Below are 20,611 nucleotides of genomic sequence, written 5' to 3'. Positions count from 1 at the left end.
GGCGGAAGCCAGGGTGCCCACAGGGCTTGCTTCCTTCTTTTTCCCCTTCCCCTAGGAGTCACAGTTCTATGCTACCAGTTAGTTGTCCCCTGTGTAAAAACAGCTGTATGTGTGGTCTCCAGTTTCCTTTTTACAGTGGGAAGGCAAGCCCAGCTCCACTTACTCTCTCAAGGCTAGAAGTGGAGTCCCAAAGCTTTCTGCTAACTGACCTCTGCATGTGGCTATCAGGATCATCAGAAACAAAGTGAAGGAGAGAACTAGATCTCTAAAAGTTGGATGATTCCCTGTATTTTAGCTATTTCACAAGATTGGGATGAGGGTCACATAGGACATTTGTTTTATAATCTGGGGGATGATGGTAAAAATGCAGGCACCCAGGCCACTCACAGATCAAGCTGGGGTTGAAGCCCCAGGATCTGATGCATTAGTTTAAATACATGGCCTGGATGAATATTTTGCAAACTTAAATTTAACAACCTGCTGTAGCCCCTCCAAAAGGCAGAATTGAGGGCTGGAGAGTACAGCAACTGTGAAAAAGTACCTCTGCCTCACTTTAGTCCAAAGAGTCTTTTTTTTTTTTTTTTTTTTTTTTTATAGAGGCATGCAGGCAGAAGGACCGAAGTACACTGCTGAGGGGAGCAGCGGGCGGCAGGAGAGGTCTGCGCGCCATGCGGGACCCTCCTCCAGTGGCCGGGGAGCAGCCGGGGATCGAACCGGCCGCGGGCAGCTTCGCAACCCAGCGCTCAACCGCCGCGCCACTGGGGAGGCCCCTAGTCCAAAGAGTCTTTAAGGTACTAAGGTAGGGCTTCCCCGGTGGCGCAAGGGGTTAAGCACTGCACTATGAAGCAATCTGCAGCCTCTGCAGCACAAGTTCAATCCCTAGCTGGCCAGGGAAAACCCACATGGTGCAGCAGACCTCTCCTGTCTCGCCCACTGCTCCCCTCAGCAGTGTATTTCAGTCAGTCTCTCTGTTCTGTTCCCCACTCTGTCTCTGGTGAGTCTGCTCACTCCCCTGCATCTCTGGCCTGTACCCCAGCTCTTGTATGCATAAGTAAATAAATCTTTGAAAAAAAAAGGTACTAAGGTAGTGATTGGCGGTGAGAAGTCCAGCCTGCGTTATGAAGTTAATAAGCACTTAAGAGCATACTCTCATCATTCTTCAGCATTTTTCTTGGCTTTTCCCAATATCTCTTATTGGCAGGCTCATTTATTTTTCTTAGATAGTCTTCCTTAGCACTACTCACTATACTCACTTTAGCTGCCAAACTTCTCCACCCACTAATAATTCCCAGTGACCCTGTTAAATGAGGGATCCTGCATTTCTTTTCCCAGAGTCTGCTTTCCCAGACATGCAACCAGGCTGTCTTCCCATTGCTAAACTGGCAACTCTGGTGGCTCAGTGCCCGGTGGCTAGCCACACTTTTGATCTGCCTATCCTCATAAATTGTCTGCTGCTTCAGCCATTGGTTAAATGGGACAGAGGGTGACTCTCCGCTAAGATAGGCCCAAGGACTCAGGAGGCAGGAACCATGCAGACCCTAACTATACTATAGGGTGTGTGAGGAGCAGTAAGCCTGTATATATTGGTGCTGTAACTCTGAGGTGCTTGTTTAATTCGTGGCCTGTAGAGGGTTTACTTGGCAGCTGTTCTTCTCCAGGCCTCTCTCCATCCTATTGTGGACCTCTTTCCAACTCTTTCTCAGGACTTCTGAAATCCTTCCTCAGTGTGTGAAAATAACGTTACAAGGAGTAGCCGTTAAATGTTAACAACACAATCTTCTGAATACCCAAGTTTACACACATCATAAATGCATATTGTTAGAAGGTTGTGCCGGCAGCCTCTGTGATGTCATCATGTCAGAGTCAAATTGTTGCAACTCTGAGGAGCTCTGCAGGCAGTTCTTGTCCAAACCTGTCACTTGACACATCAAGAAATTGTGGCTTTGAGATTATCATACAAAGTCCCAGGACTCTGGGAGGAAATCTAGTCTTCTGATTCCCAAGAAGATTCCAATTTCAAGCCACAGTGTACACCTGCATCACTGCTCACTGGCAAACATTTGCCATGTTCCAGCTACTAAGCCTGGTGCTGTGCATTGTTTTCTCATTTAATTCTCAAAACAAACTATGGAAAATTTCTTAAAGTCAACCTAATTGTGTCTGATTTGACGGAGGTACATACCCTCTGAAACTACCACTGTAATCAATATGCAGAACATTTTCATCACCCCAAAAGTTTCCCATGCCCCTTTTTCATCCATCCTTCCTCTGCTCTTGTCCTCAAGCAACTACTGAGCTGTTTTTTTCTCACTACACAGTGGGCTGTATTTTCTAGAATTTTCCATAAATCGAATCATATGTGTATGTATGCTTTTGAGTCTGGCTGGTTTCACTCATCATAATGATTTTGAGGTCCATGCAGGTTGTTATATATCTCATCAGCCTCTTCACTCTTATAGATGTATAGTATTCCATTGTATGGCATACCACATTTTGGTTATCATATACTAATAGGCATTTGGATGGTTCATTATCCCCATTTCAAAGATGAGCAGACTAAGGCACTGAAAGGTAACCTTGCCCAAAGTCATACAACTAGTAAATGGTGGCACCAGCATTTAGAAGGCAGATGTAGTTACCTCTTACCTCCATACCAACAACCCTGCATAGCCCAACCAGTATTTGAGTACTGACCCCAGAGCCCTTGCTCTTGGCCAGGAGGCAGCAACAAATGTGTGACCCTCACCTGTGTCGGCATTTCCTTCCACAGGTAGGTTGTATTAATGTGAGTTCCCAGGTTTGTAATACAGAGTGCCTAGCATGACGAATAGGATGCTTACTATAATCTCATAAAAGGAGGAGAGAAGAACGATACCTATTTTCACAGAATGCCTCTTGATTTTTTTCCCCTTCATAAACTTTGAATGTGAAATTTGTGATTTGGCCTTTATTTTGGCTCTTGAGGTTCAGAAGCATGAAACCCTTGTCAGAGACTGCACTTGATTTTACCTTCTAGGAGAGATGCCTCTTCCCACTGTCAATCTGTTTTCCATGCAGTTATGTTCAAGTCCTTTAATGGAAAATCAGTTCATATGTTACACTTCACACTCGACTTAGTCCATTTCACTGTATGTGAATGTTTAGAATCCATTACACAGTAGGAATCATGTGTTACATTTAACTAGTTTCTAGAATTATCTTTGCTCAGAGAATTACTTGGTTGGCTAGTGAAGGTTGCTTCTTTGAACTTAGAATAACCAGAGGGAGGGGAAGCTGCATGAATGATTGCCCTGATTCATCCTTGGGTACTTATTTGACAATGACATTAAGCAGAGCTTCGTGTATCCCCGAGGAAGTATGATAAAATCACACCCAGGTTCCCTGAGCTGGTGATTGCAAGGAGCGTTGTCACCTCGAGGGGACTGAGTTTCCTTGTACTGGGTTGGGGATGATGATTGGTGAGTAATCCCAATGGCAATGAATCTTGGGGAACAGAATGAGGAGCGGCCATCCAGAGCAGGTACCACCAGCCTTGGAGGTTAGATTGTATTGAGAACCCCAGGTGATGAGAAGGTATTGTTGACCTCCCTCCAGCAGCTTCTGATCTAGTGAGGAGGTGCTGTACTTTTCCTCGATCTTTTATAGAAAATTCTCAGGTGTCATGACTCTGTTGATCTGCTTCTGAGCATCCATCCTCCCTAGCTTCTCTTAGTACATGTCTCTCCTTCCCTGGGGAAGATACCTAGGGAAAGTATTTCCTTCTCCACTTTGATGCCTCAAACTCCTGGTGGAAGAAGGCAGAATAGAGGAAAAAAGGAGCTTTTGATAGAAAGCAGGTTAGAGTATAGAATGGGTAACAGAGAGTGACTTGTAGAGGTGGTTTGGGGATCCTTTGGTTGACCAGAATGCACCATGTGGAGACTGTTTGCAAGGCCCCAGTGGGCTGCAAGTGCAAATGCTATTGGGGTCCAGGCAGATAATCTGAAAGTGAAAGAGCAGAAGCATGAGACAATATTGAATGGCCGGACCATGGGGTGAACCCACAGAACAGATGTCATGACCTCAAAGTTTTCAAATTCATGTTTCAGAAAATGATAGAATTTAAAAAAATCACTTTATGAACAGAACAAAATGCATCAGCAAGTTGATTTTGGGGAAGTGATTTGCAAATCCTTCACAAGACCTTATGGAGCTCTATTCCAAAGGAATACAGGGTTTTGTTGGGGAAACAAATCTTGAAAGATGAAAATCACTAAAGAGTTCGATTGCTCGGACAACATTATAATGCATGGCAGAGGCAGCAAATGGTCGTTGCTGGACTGGTGGTTTACATTGGGAAGACTGTGGGTTGAGAGAAGGAAGCCATCCTGGGGGGCTGAGTGCCCTTCAGGAAGAAGGAAGAATTTGTGGTGGGTCCTGAAGGATGGATAGGCTTGGTTTCAGCAAAAAAGAATGTGAAAATCACCCCAAAGTTAGCCTAAGGAGACCTGAGGAGAGAATCCATGTGGACACTAAATACGGGTTTGGCGGTAACCACGAAAGAGTCTGGCTCTGCAGAACTAAACCCTGATGCTTGTCCATTTTTGGCCATGGATACCCAGTGTCCCCACATAAACTGCCTTTAATGAAGTTTAAAGATTGCCAACTCTCTGATTTACTGACAGAGCTAGAGCTGACATTGTTTCAGGGATGTTGGGATTCATGATTATGGAGACAACTGAGAAAGATAGGCAGGCAGAGCCCCAAATGACCTGAGTCCCAAACTTTTAGGTCCCAGAATTGATCTTTCCAATTCTTTGAGTCTAGTTTCTGATTTGCCCTGAGGCTGTCGGGCGTCTGTCATGGAAGGGTCTGGAAGAGGATTGAATCCAGTCTCTGTAAATGACTGGGCAAGTCTATTATTTAACTACCATTTGTTAAATACCTACTATGTGTGCTGCTTGGGGCTGAAACTGGGGGTATGAGTATGTACAGAGATTCTTAATCCTTATCCTCATAGAGCTTACAGACTAGTTGGGGAAATGCAGACAGTCACACAACAGGATCGAGTCCACTAAAGGAAGAGAGAGGTGCTATGAGAGAACAGTTAGACCTGGTCTGGATGGATATTAGGGAAGGCCACACTGAAGAAGTGACTTTTAAACTTTAACTTGAAGGAAGAATAAAGTTACCAGCAAAGGAGGAGGGGAAGTTGTGGGGTGGGGGAGAACAGCAGAAGTCTGTCACCCTCTAACCCCACATTTTTCCAGGCCGGTTTTAACCTCTTTCAGCTTTAAAATCCAGCTCTTAGAAACAACTGTGGTAGAACGTGAAACGTTAAAGATGAATGTTGAGAGGCACACAAATGGGACGAGAGAAATTCATTGTCCTTAAAATGAACAATATTCAGATTGAAGTAATCTGGAAACACAATTAGATATGTTGAATCCTGTGATAAGGATTCAGCTTATCACAGAGTCATGCTCAAGATGGGAAAGAACTTGAGATTCCCAAAATGCATCTTTAAAAAGTGGAAAGTGTCTGAAATGTAAAAAGGGATGAGATCTAACTTGTGCATAACCATTGCATGTTGGCATGACCCAGGACCATGGGTGGAGTCAGACCTCCCTCATCCTGTGTCTCTGGGGCATGCCTCATTCCCACCCCCCAATCCCCCAGAGGACTGTGCTCTCTGCGTCTTGAGGGCCGGTTTTGACAGAATCAAATAGCTCAAAACCTTAGGAATAATAAATCCTTATGGCCAACCAAAAAGTGTTTAATTCCTAAAGGACAAGCTGAGTTGAGCCACTTCTAGCCAGGGGCAATTGGGGACTTAATTCTGTAAGTGTAGCAATCTGGATGATCTGAGAGCTCCGAGTTTAAGGGTAATTGCTCAATTTTCTATCCATGTCAACAGGGAAAATAGGTAAAAGTGGCTGAACACAGCCTGGCAGTGAGGCTGGATGAGATGTGAGGTGCTAGACTGTCAGAGGAATTAGAAAAATGCTATCTAGGGCGGGCTATCACCCTGTCGACCCTCTGTCTTCCTCTCTCCCCGTTCATCTCTGTCTGCGCTTTCCAAGTCTCTTTAGGACTCCTGATTCCTCCCTTGATCCTTCAACCATATCCTTCATCCTTTCTCCTGCAAACAGCAGAGTCGCTCTGAGCCTAAACATCTGTAGCATGGAGCAAGAGAAAGCAGAAAGAATCTTTAAGTACAGATAAATTGGAACACTGTTGTCTCGATTCCTTTTTCTTTTTTAGTAAAACTGTTCTGTTATCCTGATATGCTTTCTGTAAACTTCATACAGCATCTGGGACTTCTTAGCACCACAAGAATTGGCAGATACCACCGACAAGGACTTGTTTTCCCTGGAGAGCTGGTTGTTAAATATTTACCAGCACACCACCGCTAGTTAGCTAGTGACTGTGAGCTACCTAACTTTAGTAGGCATCAGTTTCCTCCTCTGTGGACAGGTGATGGCCACAGTGACTCCTCTTAGAACTGCTGTGAGGGTTAACTCAAGTATTGCCAGCTAAGCAGCATCATATCTGGCTCGTTGCAAATACTTACAAACATTAATTATCAATACCGCTTCTCACAGGAGTGACTAGTTTCTCAAGTGTCTAACTCAATATCCTGTAAACAGAACAAAATTTAATGAAAGCACAGAAACACCCCTAATCTTTGCAACAAAGGCTCCCACCACACCCTTACCCTGTTCCTATATGTTTGGCTTATAGGAGCTCCTTTGCCTGGAAGCATGGAGTGAGAAAGACCTTAGGCTTTTAGTTCTAGAAACCTCGAACTTGAAAAGACAAAATGATTTTAAGGAATGTGATTTAATCAAAAATCAATATTTTTCTAGAAAAACTTAAAGAATTAGGGAGGCAAAGGAAGGAGGCTTGGGGACTACCTAAGCAGGTGGTGCTAAGAAGTCCCTGATGCTGTGTTAAGTTTATAGAAAACATATCGCTCGCTCTACTGATGTTCTCACTCTGAAGTCTTGTCTACAAGAATGTCTGGACTGAGTGGAGAAAAGCCCTAGGCCAAGTCTTTAACACTCAGTGATGTGAAGTGAGGTCTTCAGGTTTAACTGTTCTCTTCCCCATTACACCGTCTTTTCTGGCAACTCCACTGAGTGGATGTTACGTGGTGACTTCTTGGCCCTATGTCGTGAACTCTGGAGAGGGGAACCTTTTTCATAGTGAACAGGAAGAGTTTCACCGAGCTTGTGTGGTTTGCAGTGGGAGTGTCGTTGGGAGTTTGGGAGGTCTGTAAGTGCCCGATCCCACAGGGCCATGCAGTCACTGTACCTCTCCTGTCAGCCTGCCTCTTTGCAACACCATGGTCCCCCATGGCCCCTCTTTGCAACACCATTTATGACAGTCTGACTTAAAATTTTTTGACTTTACAATGGTACAAAAGTGATAACAGTCAGTAGACACTATGCTTCAAATTTCAGATTTTGATTTTTCACCCAGGTGAGCAATACGTAGACTCTGCATCTCTCCTGAGGCTGGGCAGGGCTGCAAGCTGAGCTCCTGGTCAGCCGCGTGATCAGGGACCAGCAACCAACCCTGTACAGTCTGCTGTGTTGCCCACATTCTGTGTCCAAATGCCATCGCATCTACAAAAGGCCCAGCCCTGACTATAAAAGAGGAGGCCCAGACCACCATTTTCAGTACAACATTCAATCAGTTACATGAACCATTCAACCCTTTATTGTAAATTCGCTGTGCATTTGATGGTCTTGCCCAACTGTTGACTAATGGAAGTATAACATGAGTGATCTGCACATGTTTAAGAGAAGCCAGGCTAGACTATGATGATCAGTAGTGTAGGTGTATGGCATGCATTGTCGACTTAAGCCCAGCTTGAGTTGAGGGATATCTGTGCAGTAGAGGAAACAAATGGATACACGAAGGCAGGAGACAGGGGCACCATGTAAATACAGAATTGAGGTCATAGTGGGACCACAGGAGGAATTCATGTAGATTAATTCATTATCAAATAATCATTTGATTTTAGAAAATGAATAATTACAGCAATTCCAAACAAAAGACTTCAGGTGCTTGATACGTAGGCCATGGATGTGGCCAGAACATCCAGAAAGACTGCAGTAGGCATATCAGCAGGATGTTGTTATTACTTTTGTTTTTTAATGTGTATCATGAGAACTATACTAGTGGACACCCCCAGAATAAGAATAGATAGAACAGACTTCATTTCAGTCATAAGGGAACTTAGCACCCCCGTTGACATATAACTGTTGGTCAGCAAATTGGAGGCAAATCTGGGCCTCAGGTGCACCCACTGGTATAACTCTGTGCCCCAGGAATGTAGATTCAGTGCTTCCTTGATGTGCAGTCGAGGCCACAGAGTCCAACTTCTTTTCTCCTCAGTGTGGGTTTCACCAGAGCTGGACCCCATTCTGAGCAAGACCAGAAAAATTACAAGGAACTTTCCAGAAGTTTCTTTAACGCAACGAGAAGTTTTTACTTGGTTTTGTTATTTGGAGGTGACTTAAGGGCCTGTGACCCTCCCTGAGGAATAGCCCATGCCACAGTAAAGTAGATGTCTAGGAGCTGATGGGGTGGAGAGATGTTTGGAATTACTGTACTCAGCAGGCACAGTGGTGGCTGGTTTGGCCTTCCAAAGGCAGAATCTCAGAGAAGCTTTTGAGAACAGGGTTTTTAACTTGCAGCAGAATTTACTTGTTAGGCTTTTTCAACTCAGTCATATTCTTCTTTACCCCTGTCCAGCTGCAAATCACAGCTCAGCGTCTTGGCCAGACCTTCTGCTGTGTTGGCAGAGCTGGGACAGAGTGCCTGATGCTCCTCATGGTGCCCTGAGATCTCTGGGTCACACTAGACTTTCCATCACTGACATCTCTGCCTGAAGTTCTGTTGAAGGGTCCTCTCTGGGGCTCCATCTTCTTTGTTCATGTGAGCAGCTTGTTTGCAAGTCCCCAGTTAAGGGGTGGAATGGGAAGCATGGAAATGGAGCCTTATGTCTGCGCCTGTGTGCACACGTGTTGTAAATCATGCAGGTTGTGTTCACCTTCCTCCAGCAACGCCGAGAACACGCTGTCAGACTCGTGCCTACTCTAGTCTGTTTGGAGGAATGTGATTAATAATAAATCACTCCATATTAGGCACTGCCAAAAATAAGAGTTAAAGCTCCCTGAAATCACTAGCAATCAGGGTATTTATTCTGTGACTCCTTGAGTTCTGTCCCGGTTGGATACAAGAGGCAAGATCAGGACAGGACAAAGCTAATCTGTTTATTTTTGGGAGACCCAGATATGACCACAAGCTTTCAGGGTGCAGCTGGGCCCCTCCCCTCTCAACACAGACAAGAGCAGCTGAGTGAGGATTGAGGGGAGTTGAGGGGGGCCAGTGCAGACAGCCCCATGTTAATGGAAACCACTGTCTGCAGACATCTTTGACTGCATAGTTGTTGTTTTCTTTTAAGATTTATTTATTTATGCATACAAGAACTGGGGAACAGGCCAGAGGTGTGGGGGGTGAGAGGATTCACCAGGGACAGAGTGGGGAACAGAACAGGCAGATTGACTGAAATACACTGCTGAGGGGAGCAGCAGGCAAGTCTGAAGAGGTCTGCTATGCCATGTGGGTCACCTTCCTGGCCGGGGATCAAACTTAGCTGCGGGCAGCTTCATAGTGCTGAGACTTAACCCCCTGCGCCACCCAGGAGGCCCTACACTGCATAGTTTACCTGACTAGAAAGCAATAAATACTCAGTTTTCTAGGGTGTCTTTTCAAAGCATGGGAAGTATGTCAGGAAGAGGCATAATACTTGCTGCAATGTGAAAAGACAGGTAGAGTTGCCCCAGCTAGTCTTGGTATCCCAGACCATAGCAAGGCACGGCCCAGGGTGGCTGGGGACTGTGTTCTCCCGGAGAGATGGCCATGGTGCATTACTCAGATTGGACCTGACAGCCAGTGTTCGCTTAGGTGAGGTGGGAAGGGACAGGTATGTTGATGCACCTGAGACTAGATTTAGCACATCACTTAGCCCTCAGCTAGAGAAATCTTTTCCTTCTGACACATCACACATGGAGATTCATTTCTAAAGGATCTGAGACAGTACAACCTCGGTATAACAGAAATCTGGGGGAGAGGCAACGGGGGCACCCTTTTAGCCTAGCAGGAGATGAACGCCATATGGCCAAATGAACCTTCCTTTGCAGCTTCTGGTTCTCCAAACTTTCTAAAAATTCTCAGAATTTTTCGTGTGTGTGTGTGTGTGTGTGTGTGTGTGTGTGTGTGTACTCCTCTCTGTATACACACACAGGAGGACACACATTGGGAATGTGATTCCCGAGTCCATAAGTGTGGTTGACGAACTAGGTTTACCTAAAAGACCCTTTAAGAGAAAGCTCTTGAAAGATGATTACAGAATTGAGACACCATCATTTAAAAGTGCCCGAGGCAAGCGCCTTTGAAAATTGCAGCAGCGGAGGGACAGAGAAAGAACCACGCAGCCCTTGATTGTTGCGCTGTTCCCCCAGGACCCGCGCCCCCCTCCCCCCATTTCTCATCTGATAAGAGAGAGAGCAGCAGTAAGACTCCTCATCTATCTTATGAAAATCCGATTCGGGATGGCTGTGATCAAAACCAGCTGGCTGTCACCGGCAGTGGCCTCGCGCGGAGGGAACAGCTCAGAAGCGTTCCGTATGTGGGGGTGTCACGGGTGGTACCGATCAAAGTAGCATTTTTTTAATAAATATATATAAGGAAAAATACAAAACTGAAGGATTTAGAATAAAAGCGGTGTAGTTTGTCTTGTTTTTTTGAGTGCAACACGAGGAGGATGAAATAGAATCAGATATGCCTGCTTTCTAACGTACTTGGGGCGGCTCTGGGAAGGCGCTCGCTGTCACGTTAACACTGCGTCGCTCATCTTGGGCCTTATTGAAGAGAGTGGAGAGCTCTCAGCTGGTGTTCCTTCCAGCCACTTCATGCCTCGTCACTTTTAAAGTCCTTTACCCCTTCTTGTCCTTAACACATCTCTGCAGATAAAAGCTGGAAGCACCTGGAAGCTCAGAGAGAGCTGTTGGTGGGGGCAGTGAGCATCTATATTCTGGTACGCCTTTCCTGCTGCTGTCGGCACCCAGCAGTAGGATCGTTCTTAGAGGTCACTCCACCAGGTGACAACTAGGGTCCTGCCAGGGCTGAATGGGACCTTTCCCTACAGAGAAACCTGCCTAGGCCATGCTTGGCTCTCATGAATAGCTTTGGACTTGCCTGTAAGGCTCAGCCCTGGTTGGCAGCCGTGTGCACTGCTGAGACCGACTGTCATGCAGCACTCAGTGGACCTGAGTGGGGTGATGGAGAAAATGTCATTCTGGGGTGGTTGTAGTCCTGGCTCCTTCAGAGTATTACCCACAGGAGGTCGGCCTTCCCACCCCCGGGTAGACCATGAGCTGAGTGGTCACACCTAGCAAAGCCCCTTCCCTGGACACAACCGATGGCCAGCACCACATGCTTCTGGGGCCTGGCTGATCTCAAGATCCAAAATCAGTCCTAACTATCCTCTCCAACCCACTGTCCATTGAGAGAGGGGTCTGTTTCCATCTTCTGAATGCCCATGACCTCTCCCCAGCACTAGAGGAAAGGTTTGGTTTGGCAGGAGCGGGAGGCATTTCAACATCTGGGACCGGGTGAACGGGCATCCTCCTGTTCTTCCATCTCATTCTTCTTGGACTCCTGCTTGTATGCATTCCAGGCAGACACTCTCCACGCATCTCGACCATGCATTTTGCTAGGGTTGCAGCCTTGGCAACCCAGTTCTCCAGCTGGAACCACAGATTTCAGATCCTTTCCTTCCATGTACGTTGTCTGTCGCTGCCACTGCCAGGAGCGAGTAGGGGCTAGACCCAGCTCGAACAGGCGAAGTCACAGGGACACTTCACAAAGCGGACCTGCCAGGGAACTGCAAATGTGTTTTTGCCCCTCGAGCCCTGATTCAGGGGAGGGGGCTGTGCAGGGGACCGAGGGGGCTGGGCCCAGGCTCGCTCGAGAGCTCTTCTGAGACCGTCACTTCCCCTTGTTCCTTCGGGTGTTTGAAGCCTGTTGCCTACCGCTCTCCCCTTTTCTTCTCCCTTTTAAAAAACTCTCCATTTTTTTCACTTAGAAAAAAATTATTTATACGATTGAGATCCACTAATTAAAGCCATTTTCTGGTATTTGGTTACTGGAGCGTTTGATGTCTCTCTGACAAGACCATGAAATGCGCGGAGTGTCCACAGGGACAGAATTTGCTGAACACGGCTCTTTGTAAATGAGGGGACACAGTGTCGCAGCAGCTCATGAATATGAAACGCCCATGATGCCACCTCAGTGGACTTGGGAACACAGATGAATCCTGTCATGTGCTAAATGAGACCAATTTCTTTCACTTAACTTCATCTTCAATCAGACCTTCTTCCATTTGCCTGTTTAAAATTCCCCATACGTGATGCAGAAGGTAACAGCATTCAGTAAAACAAAGTTTTGTAGCTGCAGAGAAAAATTATAATGATCTCTGGTCTAAAGTTGCCATCTCTTAAAAACATGGACGTTGTTTCTTTACGAGCTCTCCTGAGGTCTGGTGACTTTGGGTATAGTGTTAGAGCTAGGTCTGAACTGCTCTTATTGGGGTGTCTTTAAGCAGTGTGTCCAGATCCCTTTCACATGGGTTGGTTATTGAACTTGGCTCTGAATGGTTGGCTGTGAGCCCTGAACAGCCCCTGGATGCTCTGCCCTGTGGGGGATGGCATCTCGGGGAAGAGGTTGTCTGTCCCCACCTGGCCCCCTTCCCATCAGGACTCACTTAGTAGATGGAGAGAGATGGATGTTGACACGAAGCACCTGGAAGAACCTGGCAGGGTAGGTAGCCAACCTCTTGTATTATTTACTAAGGTGTCAAGTGAGAAAATGCTGGAGTACAGAAGAGACTTTGTGTTGCTCTCTAGAAACCCTTCTGGACACAACCAAAAATTGGTTAGAAGTCCCTAACCAAGAAAATCTGCAAAGAAGATAGTCTAGAGGTGGAGGCCTCCCTGCCTGAAATATCTTTGCCTCGGTGGGACGCATACTGCAAGGCCTCCTTTATTCTCCTTCCTTCAGTACTTAGATTCACAAGCGCCTGACCAGTGTATACTCTGAGAAAGCCAAGTGTAGTCTAAGGAATCACTTTCTTTTCTAGTTGTACTAAAATAAGTGAGCAACAGCTAGATTTGTCTGCAGCCTCTCAGAACACGCACTGAAGGGGACCTGGGGCCAGCTTCATTGAATGAGGCGTGTGGGCCACAGGAGTGGGATAGGACCCTCTGGGACTGTGCCGGGGAGTTTGGCACGTGTGTGATGTTATATTACCCATCATGAGTGTCTTTCAGCGCTTGTCTTAGAAACCAGTTGGAATGAGCCTACTAGTCTTCCCATGTGTTTCTCTTATTTATACTATTTATTTGCGCAACACTCATTTCTTCTGTGGTTGCACCTGGTAGATTGATTGCTCGGTAGATCTGCTGGCAGACTTGTGTTTGGGTCTCTTGAGGGGTTTCCCATTGGGCAGTCTCTCTCTTTGAAGCCAGTCCTTTCTGCTGTTGCTGTGTATTAACAGGCCTTTACTGGGGGCTCCCCAGAAAGTGAAATGATAAAGCGGGACACTCCAACGGCCAGAGGGAACTCACAGAGACTGTTGAAGAGCAGCGCGTCTCTGTCTCAGGATGGGAGCCCAGTGGTCTTCCTGGAATGGATGTGCATGTCTGCCTCTTCCTCTATCATTGTTCTGTGAGCACGGTCCTTCCCAGCAGGCCTTGCAGCTGTCTAGTGAGGCAAAGCCTGTGCTGTGATGCTACAATGTCCAGGAAGCATGAGGATGGCTCTTGGTGGTGCTTGTGACGTGACTCCTACTTAGGCAACTTTTGGACTCATTAAGCTGTAATGGGGACGATATGGAGAAGGTTGACATGCCTCTAATGTGTGTGTAACTTTCCGATTTGAGGGGGTATCTATTGATTTATTTCTGCTCAGTTGTCCATTAGTTTGCCAATCCTTGGGCACACAGAAGTGATTGGGGTGTGGTCTTCCCCCTCTGCTAGTTTACTGTCTAGGGGAGACCAAATTTTACTGGGCTCTGCCTGCTACAAGGTAATGAGAGCTACCCTTGAATACAGTGTGATGGGGAGAAAAAAATAGATCTTAGGTAAGGAAAGGAAATACTTTTTTTTTCCACTTGTCTGTAGCATTTGAATTTATTGCCACATCCAATATTGCATACTTTTTTAAAAATAAGACAATTGGGTTGCCCTGTTATTTTCAGCCACAGAATCTAGTTTCCTTCACAGTTATAATCGAAAACATTTATTTGTGGTCCCTGCCCCCCACCGCCCCCACTATACCGGTGCCCCTTGCAGACATGGAGCTATTATTACCAGCACCACATGGTGGGTGCTCAAGCCAGTGTTCCTTGAATGAATAAACGGGTGCATGCATGAATGAAGGAATGAAAAAAATGAACCAACAAACACACAAGCAGACGAATGCTGCTTCCACCGTGTGGCTAACCAGGCAGCACATGGGGCAGGGAGGCAGGTTTACTAGCCTACAAGACAACTGACGTGAGAGTCGGAGCAGTGCAGAGAGCCTGGCTGGCCTGTTGAAGGAGCTGAGCTAGGAAGGGGAGAGCTGATAAGGGAGGAGGGAGACATGTATGGGACTGAGAAGGGCCAGGACGCCCGCTCCCCGGGCACTGACACGTCTCACCTCTGGGGGCTCTTTGAGGTGCCACCTCCTTCTCTGTGGGGCTGGCCAATAAGACATGGGTGCCGGGACTGAGTCTCTGCGGCTCTCTGGTGTCAGTGCATCTTTTCATCCTGGCTCTTTTGGCCTTGTTGTAGGGAAGTAGCCAGTCGGGGCATGTGGTAAGGGAGAGACTTAGCTTATTTATGGTTATTGGAATCTAGAGAAATACTCAAGAACAGAGGCCACTGAGTCTCCCACAAAGTCCAGGAAGTCCCAGTTATCTCCCTCTACTATTGGGGTTGTCCTTGAAGGCACCTCAGCTAAGCAGCAATGAAAGGCTGGTGGGGTGTAGACCAGCTTGAAGTGGCATCTGGACTGGAGTTGGAAGCCCGGCTATCCGCTGCTCAAGGTCTCACCTCATGCAAGCTGCTCTACTTGCTGAGCCTCACTCAAAGATCTTATCTGCAAAATGGCAGCCACTGGGCAGGAGTAAATGAGAAAGCAAAAGTAGAGCCTTAGCGTTTCTCTGCATGCTCACTACCGTATTGTCAAATGTACTGAGCATGGTGCTTAGAATTCTGTAAAGATTACTGCATTTAATACTTGCAGCAACCGTCAGAGTTGGCTGTAGTTATGGTCCTTGCTTTGCAGATGAAGAAACTGAGGCACAGAGAAGCTAGAGTCACATCACATGAAACCCTCTTGCCTCCAGCGCCTGCGCCCTTAACACTGGACACAAGTCCTGTGGTTTGCTAAGCTCACTCATGGTTTCTGTTCATGTCATTCCTGTTGGAGGCATAGAAGAACATGAGAATAAAGTTAACACGATTATTGAATTGTTAAAACAGCGGTAGCTTTTCAGCAGGACTGAGCGGACTGCTGCGTCCCTCTTGTGGTCCCTATTAGGTCCCTGTGCCTCTGCGTGTTAAACTTTACAACGTGAATCAGACTGAGTCATCCGTCTGTCCTTGCAGGTCAAGTCAGCTGTTGCTGTTGGCAGGCAAGGCTTGGCCATTCCATGTAGGTAATTCTGTGAGGGAGCCGATTTCTCAAGTTCATTTTCTTTTTCCAGGTTTCTTCGTGGAGAGAGAGAGAGAGAGAGAGAGAGAGAGAGAGAGAGTAAAGGGAGGGAGGGAGGAGGGAGGGAAAGGAGAGAGAGAACAAAAAGTTCCAAGAACATACTATGCACATACAAGCAAGCAGCTGGTCGTGATTGTAAATCAGAAACTGTGTGTTGTAAACCAACATTGTCTCATAAAAAGCATCACAGTTTCACTAAATAGATCAGAAATGGTAAAATCATGAAGTTCTTTGAAGTTTGCCCAGAACCTGCCCCACGGCCACCTGTTCCACTGGGGCCGGGAGTTGGACGGCCTGACACCTCTACTATGGCGCAAGCTGTCGCTGCCCCAGAACGTTCCAGCTTGCCGTCGCCTGGCTGTCATGGCTGGCTCTGGCCCGCTCCGGCGCCTCACCGGCTTCTGTTGGGCACCAGACTTCCAATTAGACAGAAATCCCACTGTGTGGCCAGCCCCGCCAGTGCCACTCTGCGCCGCCCCTTTGCCAAGCCCGCGCTGACCTCTGATCTGTCACAGATGGGCCAGCCCGCACTCCTTTGTGCACGTCTGGAGGAGGGGGGTGGCGAGGAGGAGGGGAACCCGCGGGGAGCCGGAGTGGACATTGGACAGAAGTGCGGCTCCTCAGAGCTTGGAGAAGCTGGGCAGAGTTGACAGGACCCAAATGCCAACTTTGTGGAGGGAAAGGGACTTTGGGAAGACCCGGTTCCGAGCCCTCCACCCAGCATGGGGCAGTGTCTTACCAACTTCTGAATATTCATCTCAGGCTGGACTCCACACCGAGGACAGCCAGGAGCAGCTCACGGGCTCACTCCAAAACCGTCAGGCTGCTGATGGCTCGTGGCACAGCCAGCTTCCGTCCTGCCCGCGCGGGGCCTGTGTGATCTCACCAGCCCAGGGGCTCCGCGCACCCGGCCCCGGGGGTGGTGCTGTCAGCAGCCCTCACCACCGCCTGTGTTAATCACGCAGAGCCGGAATAAAAAGCAAGCTTATTTTCTGTTAGCATGAGAAACAATCTAGACCATTCCATTTGTAATTCTCTAGTAAGACACTGAGAATCTAAGCTGCCAACAGCTCCTTTCTAAATGGGACTTAATAAATATGGATCATTATCTTTTTTTTTTTAAGATTTTATTTATTTATTTAAACAAGAACCGGGTACAGGTCAGATGCGCGGGAGGGTGAGAGGATTCACCAGAGACAGAGCGGGGAACAGAACAGGCAGACTGAGGAAACACACTGCTGAGGGGAGCAGCAGGCGCAACAGGAGAGGTCTCTGTTGAGCCTTGTGCAACCCTGGCCGGCCGGCTGGGATCGAACTGGGGCTGCAGAGGCTGCGGACAGCTTCACAGCGCTGTGCTCAACCGCCTGCGCCACCAGGGGAGGCCCTGGATCATTATCTTGGGGACGGTATAGACTATTTTTCCCCATCAGCTGTTCCTTTTTATGTATATCCCCTTCCCTCTCCCCACCCCTTTTATTACTCTTTCTCTGTGTGTCTAGTGTTCTGAGCCTCTGCCTCTCCCTTGCATGTTCTCTGTCTCTTCCCAGGTACAGCGTCAGTAACCCCGCAGTGGAGGCAGTAATCAAGACTCCAGGCGGGGGGTGACATTGGTATACTTGGGCCTCGCTTGATCTGAGCAACCACAAAGTCTAGTTAACAAATAGCTTAAAAGAGGCAAAGGTCTTCCCAGCTGTTTTTGGACAGAGCCGCTTCAAAATACAGTGGAATCCAGTCCATGGAAGCAAAAACAAAGGGTCTCATCATCATTCTTTTCTCCCTGGAATGTTTCTCCTTGTAACATTTGCGGCTGCTTTGGGGATTGCACCTAGCCTTTTTTTCCTGCCCCGTCTCTCTCCCTTTTTTCTCTATTTTTACTCTTGTCTGGTTAAAACATACGAACCCCCTCAGCCAGTCAGTGATACTCGTTTGCAGAAGGACATATTCTTTAGGGTGTCAGGTTCTCCCCGGGAGAAAATGGACTATTTTTAGTACCTCCAGCAGTTGCTACAATTAAGGTGCTCTCTCTCTCTCTCTCTCTCTCTCTCTCTCTCTCTCTCTCTGCCTGACTTGTTAGGCTGATAAAAGAAATGGCCTCGTGCCCCCTCCTCTGTCTGTATGTCTGTCTCATGTGCAAAGTTCAGAAGAGGAAAATCTCTGTGAGGCGGCAAGAGGACACCCATCCTTACAATCAGTGTTGTTTCTTAAATCAGACCCGGAAAGTAGAGACCGTGACCCCCGGGAGACCGCTGGGGAGCCTGGTCGTGCATTAGCTGTAGCGTGTCCATCAGGTCCAGGCTGCAGGCCGTGACCGGGACTGTGATGCTAGCAGAGATAAGGACACGCTAATGCATGCGTGGACCTTGGTCATGAGGGCGGGGCTCGTGATGCCATCCCCCTGGAGGCGCTGCTGTTCTCAGTCCTCTGTCTCTGCCCATGGCGGACTTGCTCATTGCTCGCTGCTGCTGCTTTCCTCTCCCTCCTGCTGTGAGCACATTGCCCAGTGCTGTCTGGGACTTTGTTTCTTTCCATCTTGCCCTGGAGAACCACTCCAGTGGCTCCCGACCTGGAGCATGTATCAGGATCACTGAGGACGTCTTTGAAAAAATACAGGTGTCTCGGGTGAGGCCTGGGGTCCAGAAATTGTTAAGTTTTTTACTCTTACATCTCTAGTGTGGTGCTCGGGCCTAATCTGTGAGCCCCCAAGACCAGAGACTTCGGGTGTCCATTCTGCAGCCTCTGCACCATGGATTGTGGGTGGAAGGTGACAGGTAATAACCGGGGAAGCGGACAAGATCCTGATTCATGCTGCTGACACCTTTGCCTCTTCCTGTCATTGTAGATATACCTGTTATTCCAGATCTGGAAGAAGTACAGGAAGAAGACTTTGTTTTGCAAGTGGCAGCCCCTCCTAGGTACAGTCAAGTAGGGGTGAAGCTAGTGGGAGACTGGCCACTTTGTACGAACACACTCCACATACCCTACTGTGGTGCCACCCCCTAGTGTCTGTCAGATGCTGCTGGCGGTAGGCTCTGTCCAAGGCGTCCCACTTTCTTAGACATTTCCTTCCCCCTCCGGTCCTTCCCAGCTGCCAGGGAGGCTCTGGGGACATGGCCCGCAGCACTTCTGGACTGGGCCTGGAGTGGCTCCTCCTCACAGTCTGTCTTTCCTGCAGCATCCAGGTCAACCGGGTGATGACTTACCGTGATCTGGACAATGACCTCATGAAGTACTCGGCCTTTCAAACCTTGGTGAGCAGAACAGGATCCCCAGAAAGGGTCCAGCTCCAGGCACCTTCTGTACAGCATCTTCATGCGTCCAGGGGCTGCCTGGCAGCTGTACTTTGAGGGGGGCAGCCTTCTGGGGTATCCCAGCACCTCTGGGCCCAACATATTCCAGTGCTGCTCAGGGCCAGGCTCCCACCTGCTCCCCGGCCGCCCCGTTGGCTTCAGTAGAAACGTCTGACTGGGCCAGTCCACCCAGGGTTGGTCTTGCACATACAAAGGAGGGGGTTCCCTCGTTTCTCAGTGGCACGTGGCCCACTCACATTTTTACTCTTGTAAGGCATTTCTGCGTGTCTGGGTGGGGTCTACCACATGCAACCTGGTCCTCCTCACTTTGCGAGAGGCAGTTTCTGAGGACCCCAGCATGCACAGCCTGGCTTCTTTTTTGCACTCACAGGATGGAGAGATCGACCTGAAGCTCCTCACTAAAGTCCTGGCACCGGAGCACGAAGTCCGGGAGGTAGGTGGCCGTGGGAGCTGTCGCTGATGGAGGGGACGGGCCTGCCTTTGCTTCCTCAGTGACACCCCTCTTGCAGGACGACATCAGCTGGGACTGGGACCGACTATACACTGAGGTGTCCTCGGAGCTCCTCACCGAGTGGGACCTGCTGCAGTCCGAGAAGGAGGACCCGGTGGGGCAGCCCTCGCACACCTGAGCCCCGGGGTCCAGCAGACCCCTTTTCTGGGCCTGAATCATCTCTCTGTGGACTAGACAAAATGCAGTAAGCCCAAAACTAAAGAAGCTGGCAAGCAGCTTAAAACTTTTATATGGAATATTTTGTGATAAAAATATTTATTTTCAGTAGACCACATTGGATCACTCACTTGTAATAAATCGCTTTATTCTCTGGTCGTTGCTTCCATTTCTGTCAACACCCTCTGGGGAAAATGGGTCAGGAGGGCAGCTTTGCAACAGTCTGCTGGGAAGTCTCCCTGCTGTTGAGGAGGAGGGCCAGTTAGATCTGGGGGTGAAGGGATGGTGCAGCTCCTGAGAGTCGTTCAGTTCACAGGCGCACACAGCACATGCCCGGAGCCTCTACCCGTAAGAGCCCACCCCCACGCGGTTTCTGGGGAGGTTGCAAAGGGCTGCCTGGGGGGCCTGACGTGATGCCTTTCTTGCTATGGACGTGCAGTGACGGCAGCGAACCTGCTCTGTCTCCTTTGTGCTTTGGGGTGGCCACAGCTGAGGAGATCGCAAGCTGTGCGTTCTGGTCTTCACATCAGGGTTTGCTGGCTATTTGGACAACACCCTCTTTCTCCCCTTTTCCTGTGACCCATGCATTGGGCCCCCAAAGCCAGCCTTTCCCTGGGATTCCCTCTGACTTTTCGGGTGCCACGCTGCTTGTCTCCACTGCTCCCCCAAGTGTCATCACTGCCTGCGTCCAAAACAGGCCAAAATCTGGAGGTGAGCCCAACCCTTTAAACAGACGTCTTGGGCTTTTTGTTTTTCTCTCGTTCTCCCGAACACATCTTGTCCGAGGACAGGGATCTTGTCCGAGGACAGGGCCCTCTCC

General features: G+C 48.3%; 1 protein-coding gene across 1 annotated transcript in view; it reads left to right on the top strand.

Annotated features, from left to right (window-relative positions):
- Positions 1 to 19,753, top strand: part of IFT43 (intraflagellar transport 43) — a gene marked incomplete at both ends in the record, with an annotated part of 72,329 nt that extends 52,576 nt beyond the window's left edge. Inside the window, 4 exons of the mRNA XM_084239633.1 lie at positions 18,656 to 18,728; positions 18,989 to 19,064; positions 19,495 to 19,557; positions 19,634 to 19,753. Of these exons, the coding sequence (XP_084095759.1) occupies positions 18,656 to 18,728; positions 18,989 to 19,064; positions 19,495 to 19,557; positions 19,634 to 19,753 (332 nt within the window). The remainder of the gene's footprint in view (positions 1 to 18,655; positions 18,729 to 18,988; positions 19,065 to 19,494; positions 19,558 to 19,633) is intronic.
- Positions 19,754 to 20,611: the final 858 nt, after the last annotated feature.

Source organism: Talpa europaea (genome assembly GCF_964194135.1).
Source record: "Talpa europaea genome assembly, chromosome: 8".
Taxonomy (NCBI): domain Eukaryota; kingdom Metazoa; phylum Chordata; class Mammalia; order Eulipotyphla; family Talpidae; genus Talpa; species Talpa europaea.
The sequence above is the reverse complement of the archived record's forward strand: the minus strand, read 5'-3'. Positions and strand labels throughout refer to the sequence as shown.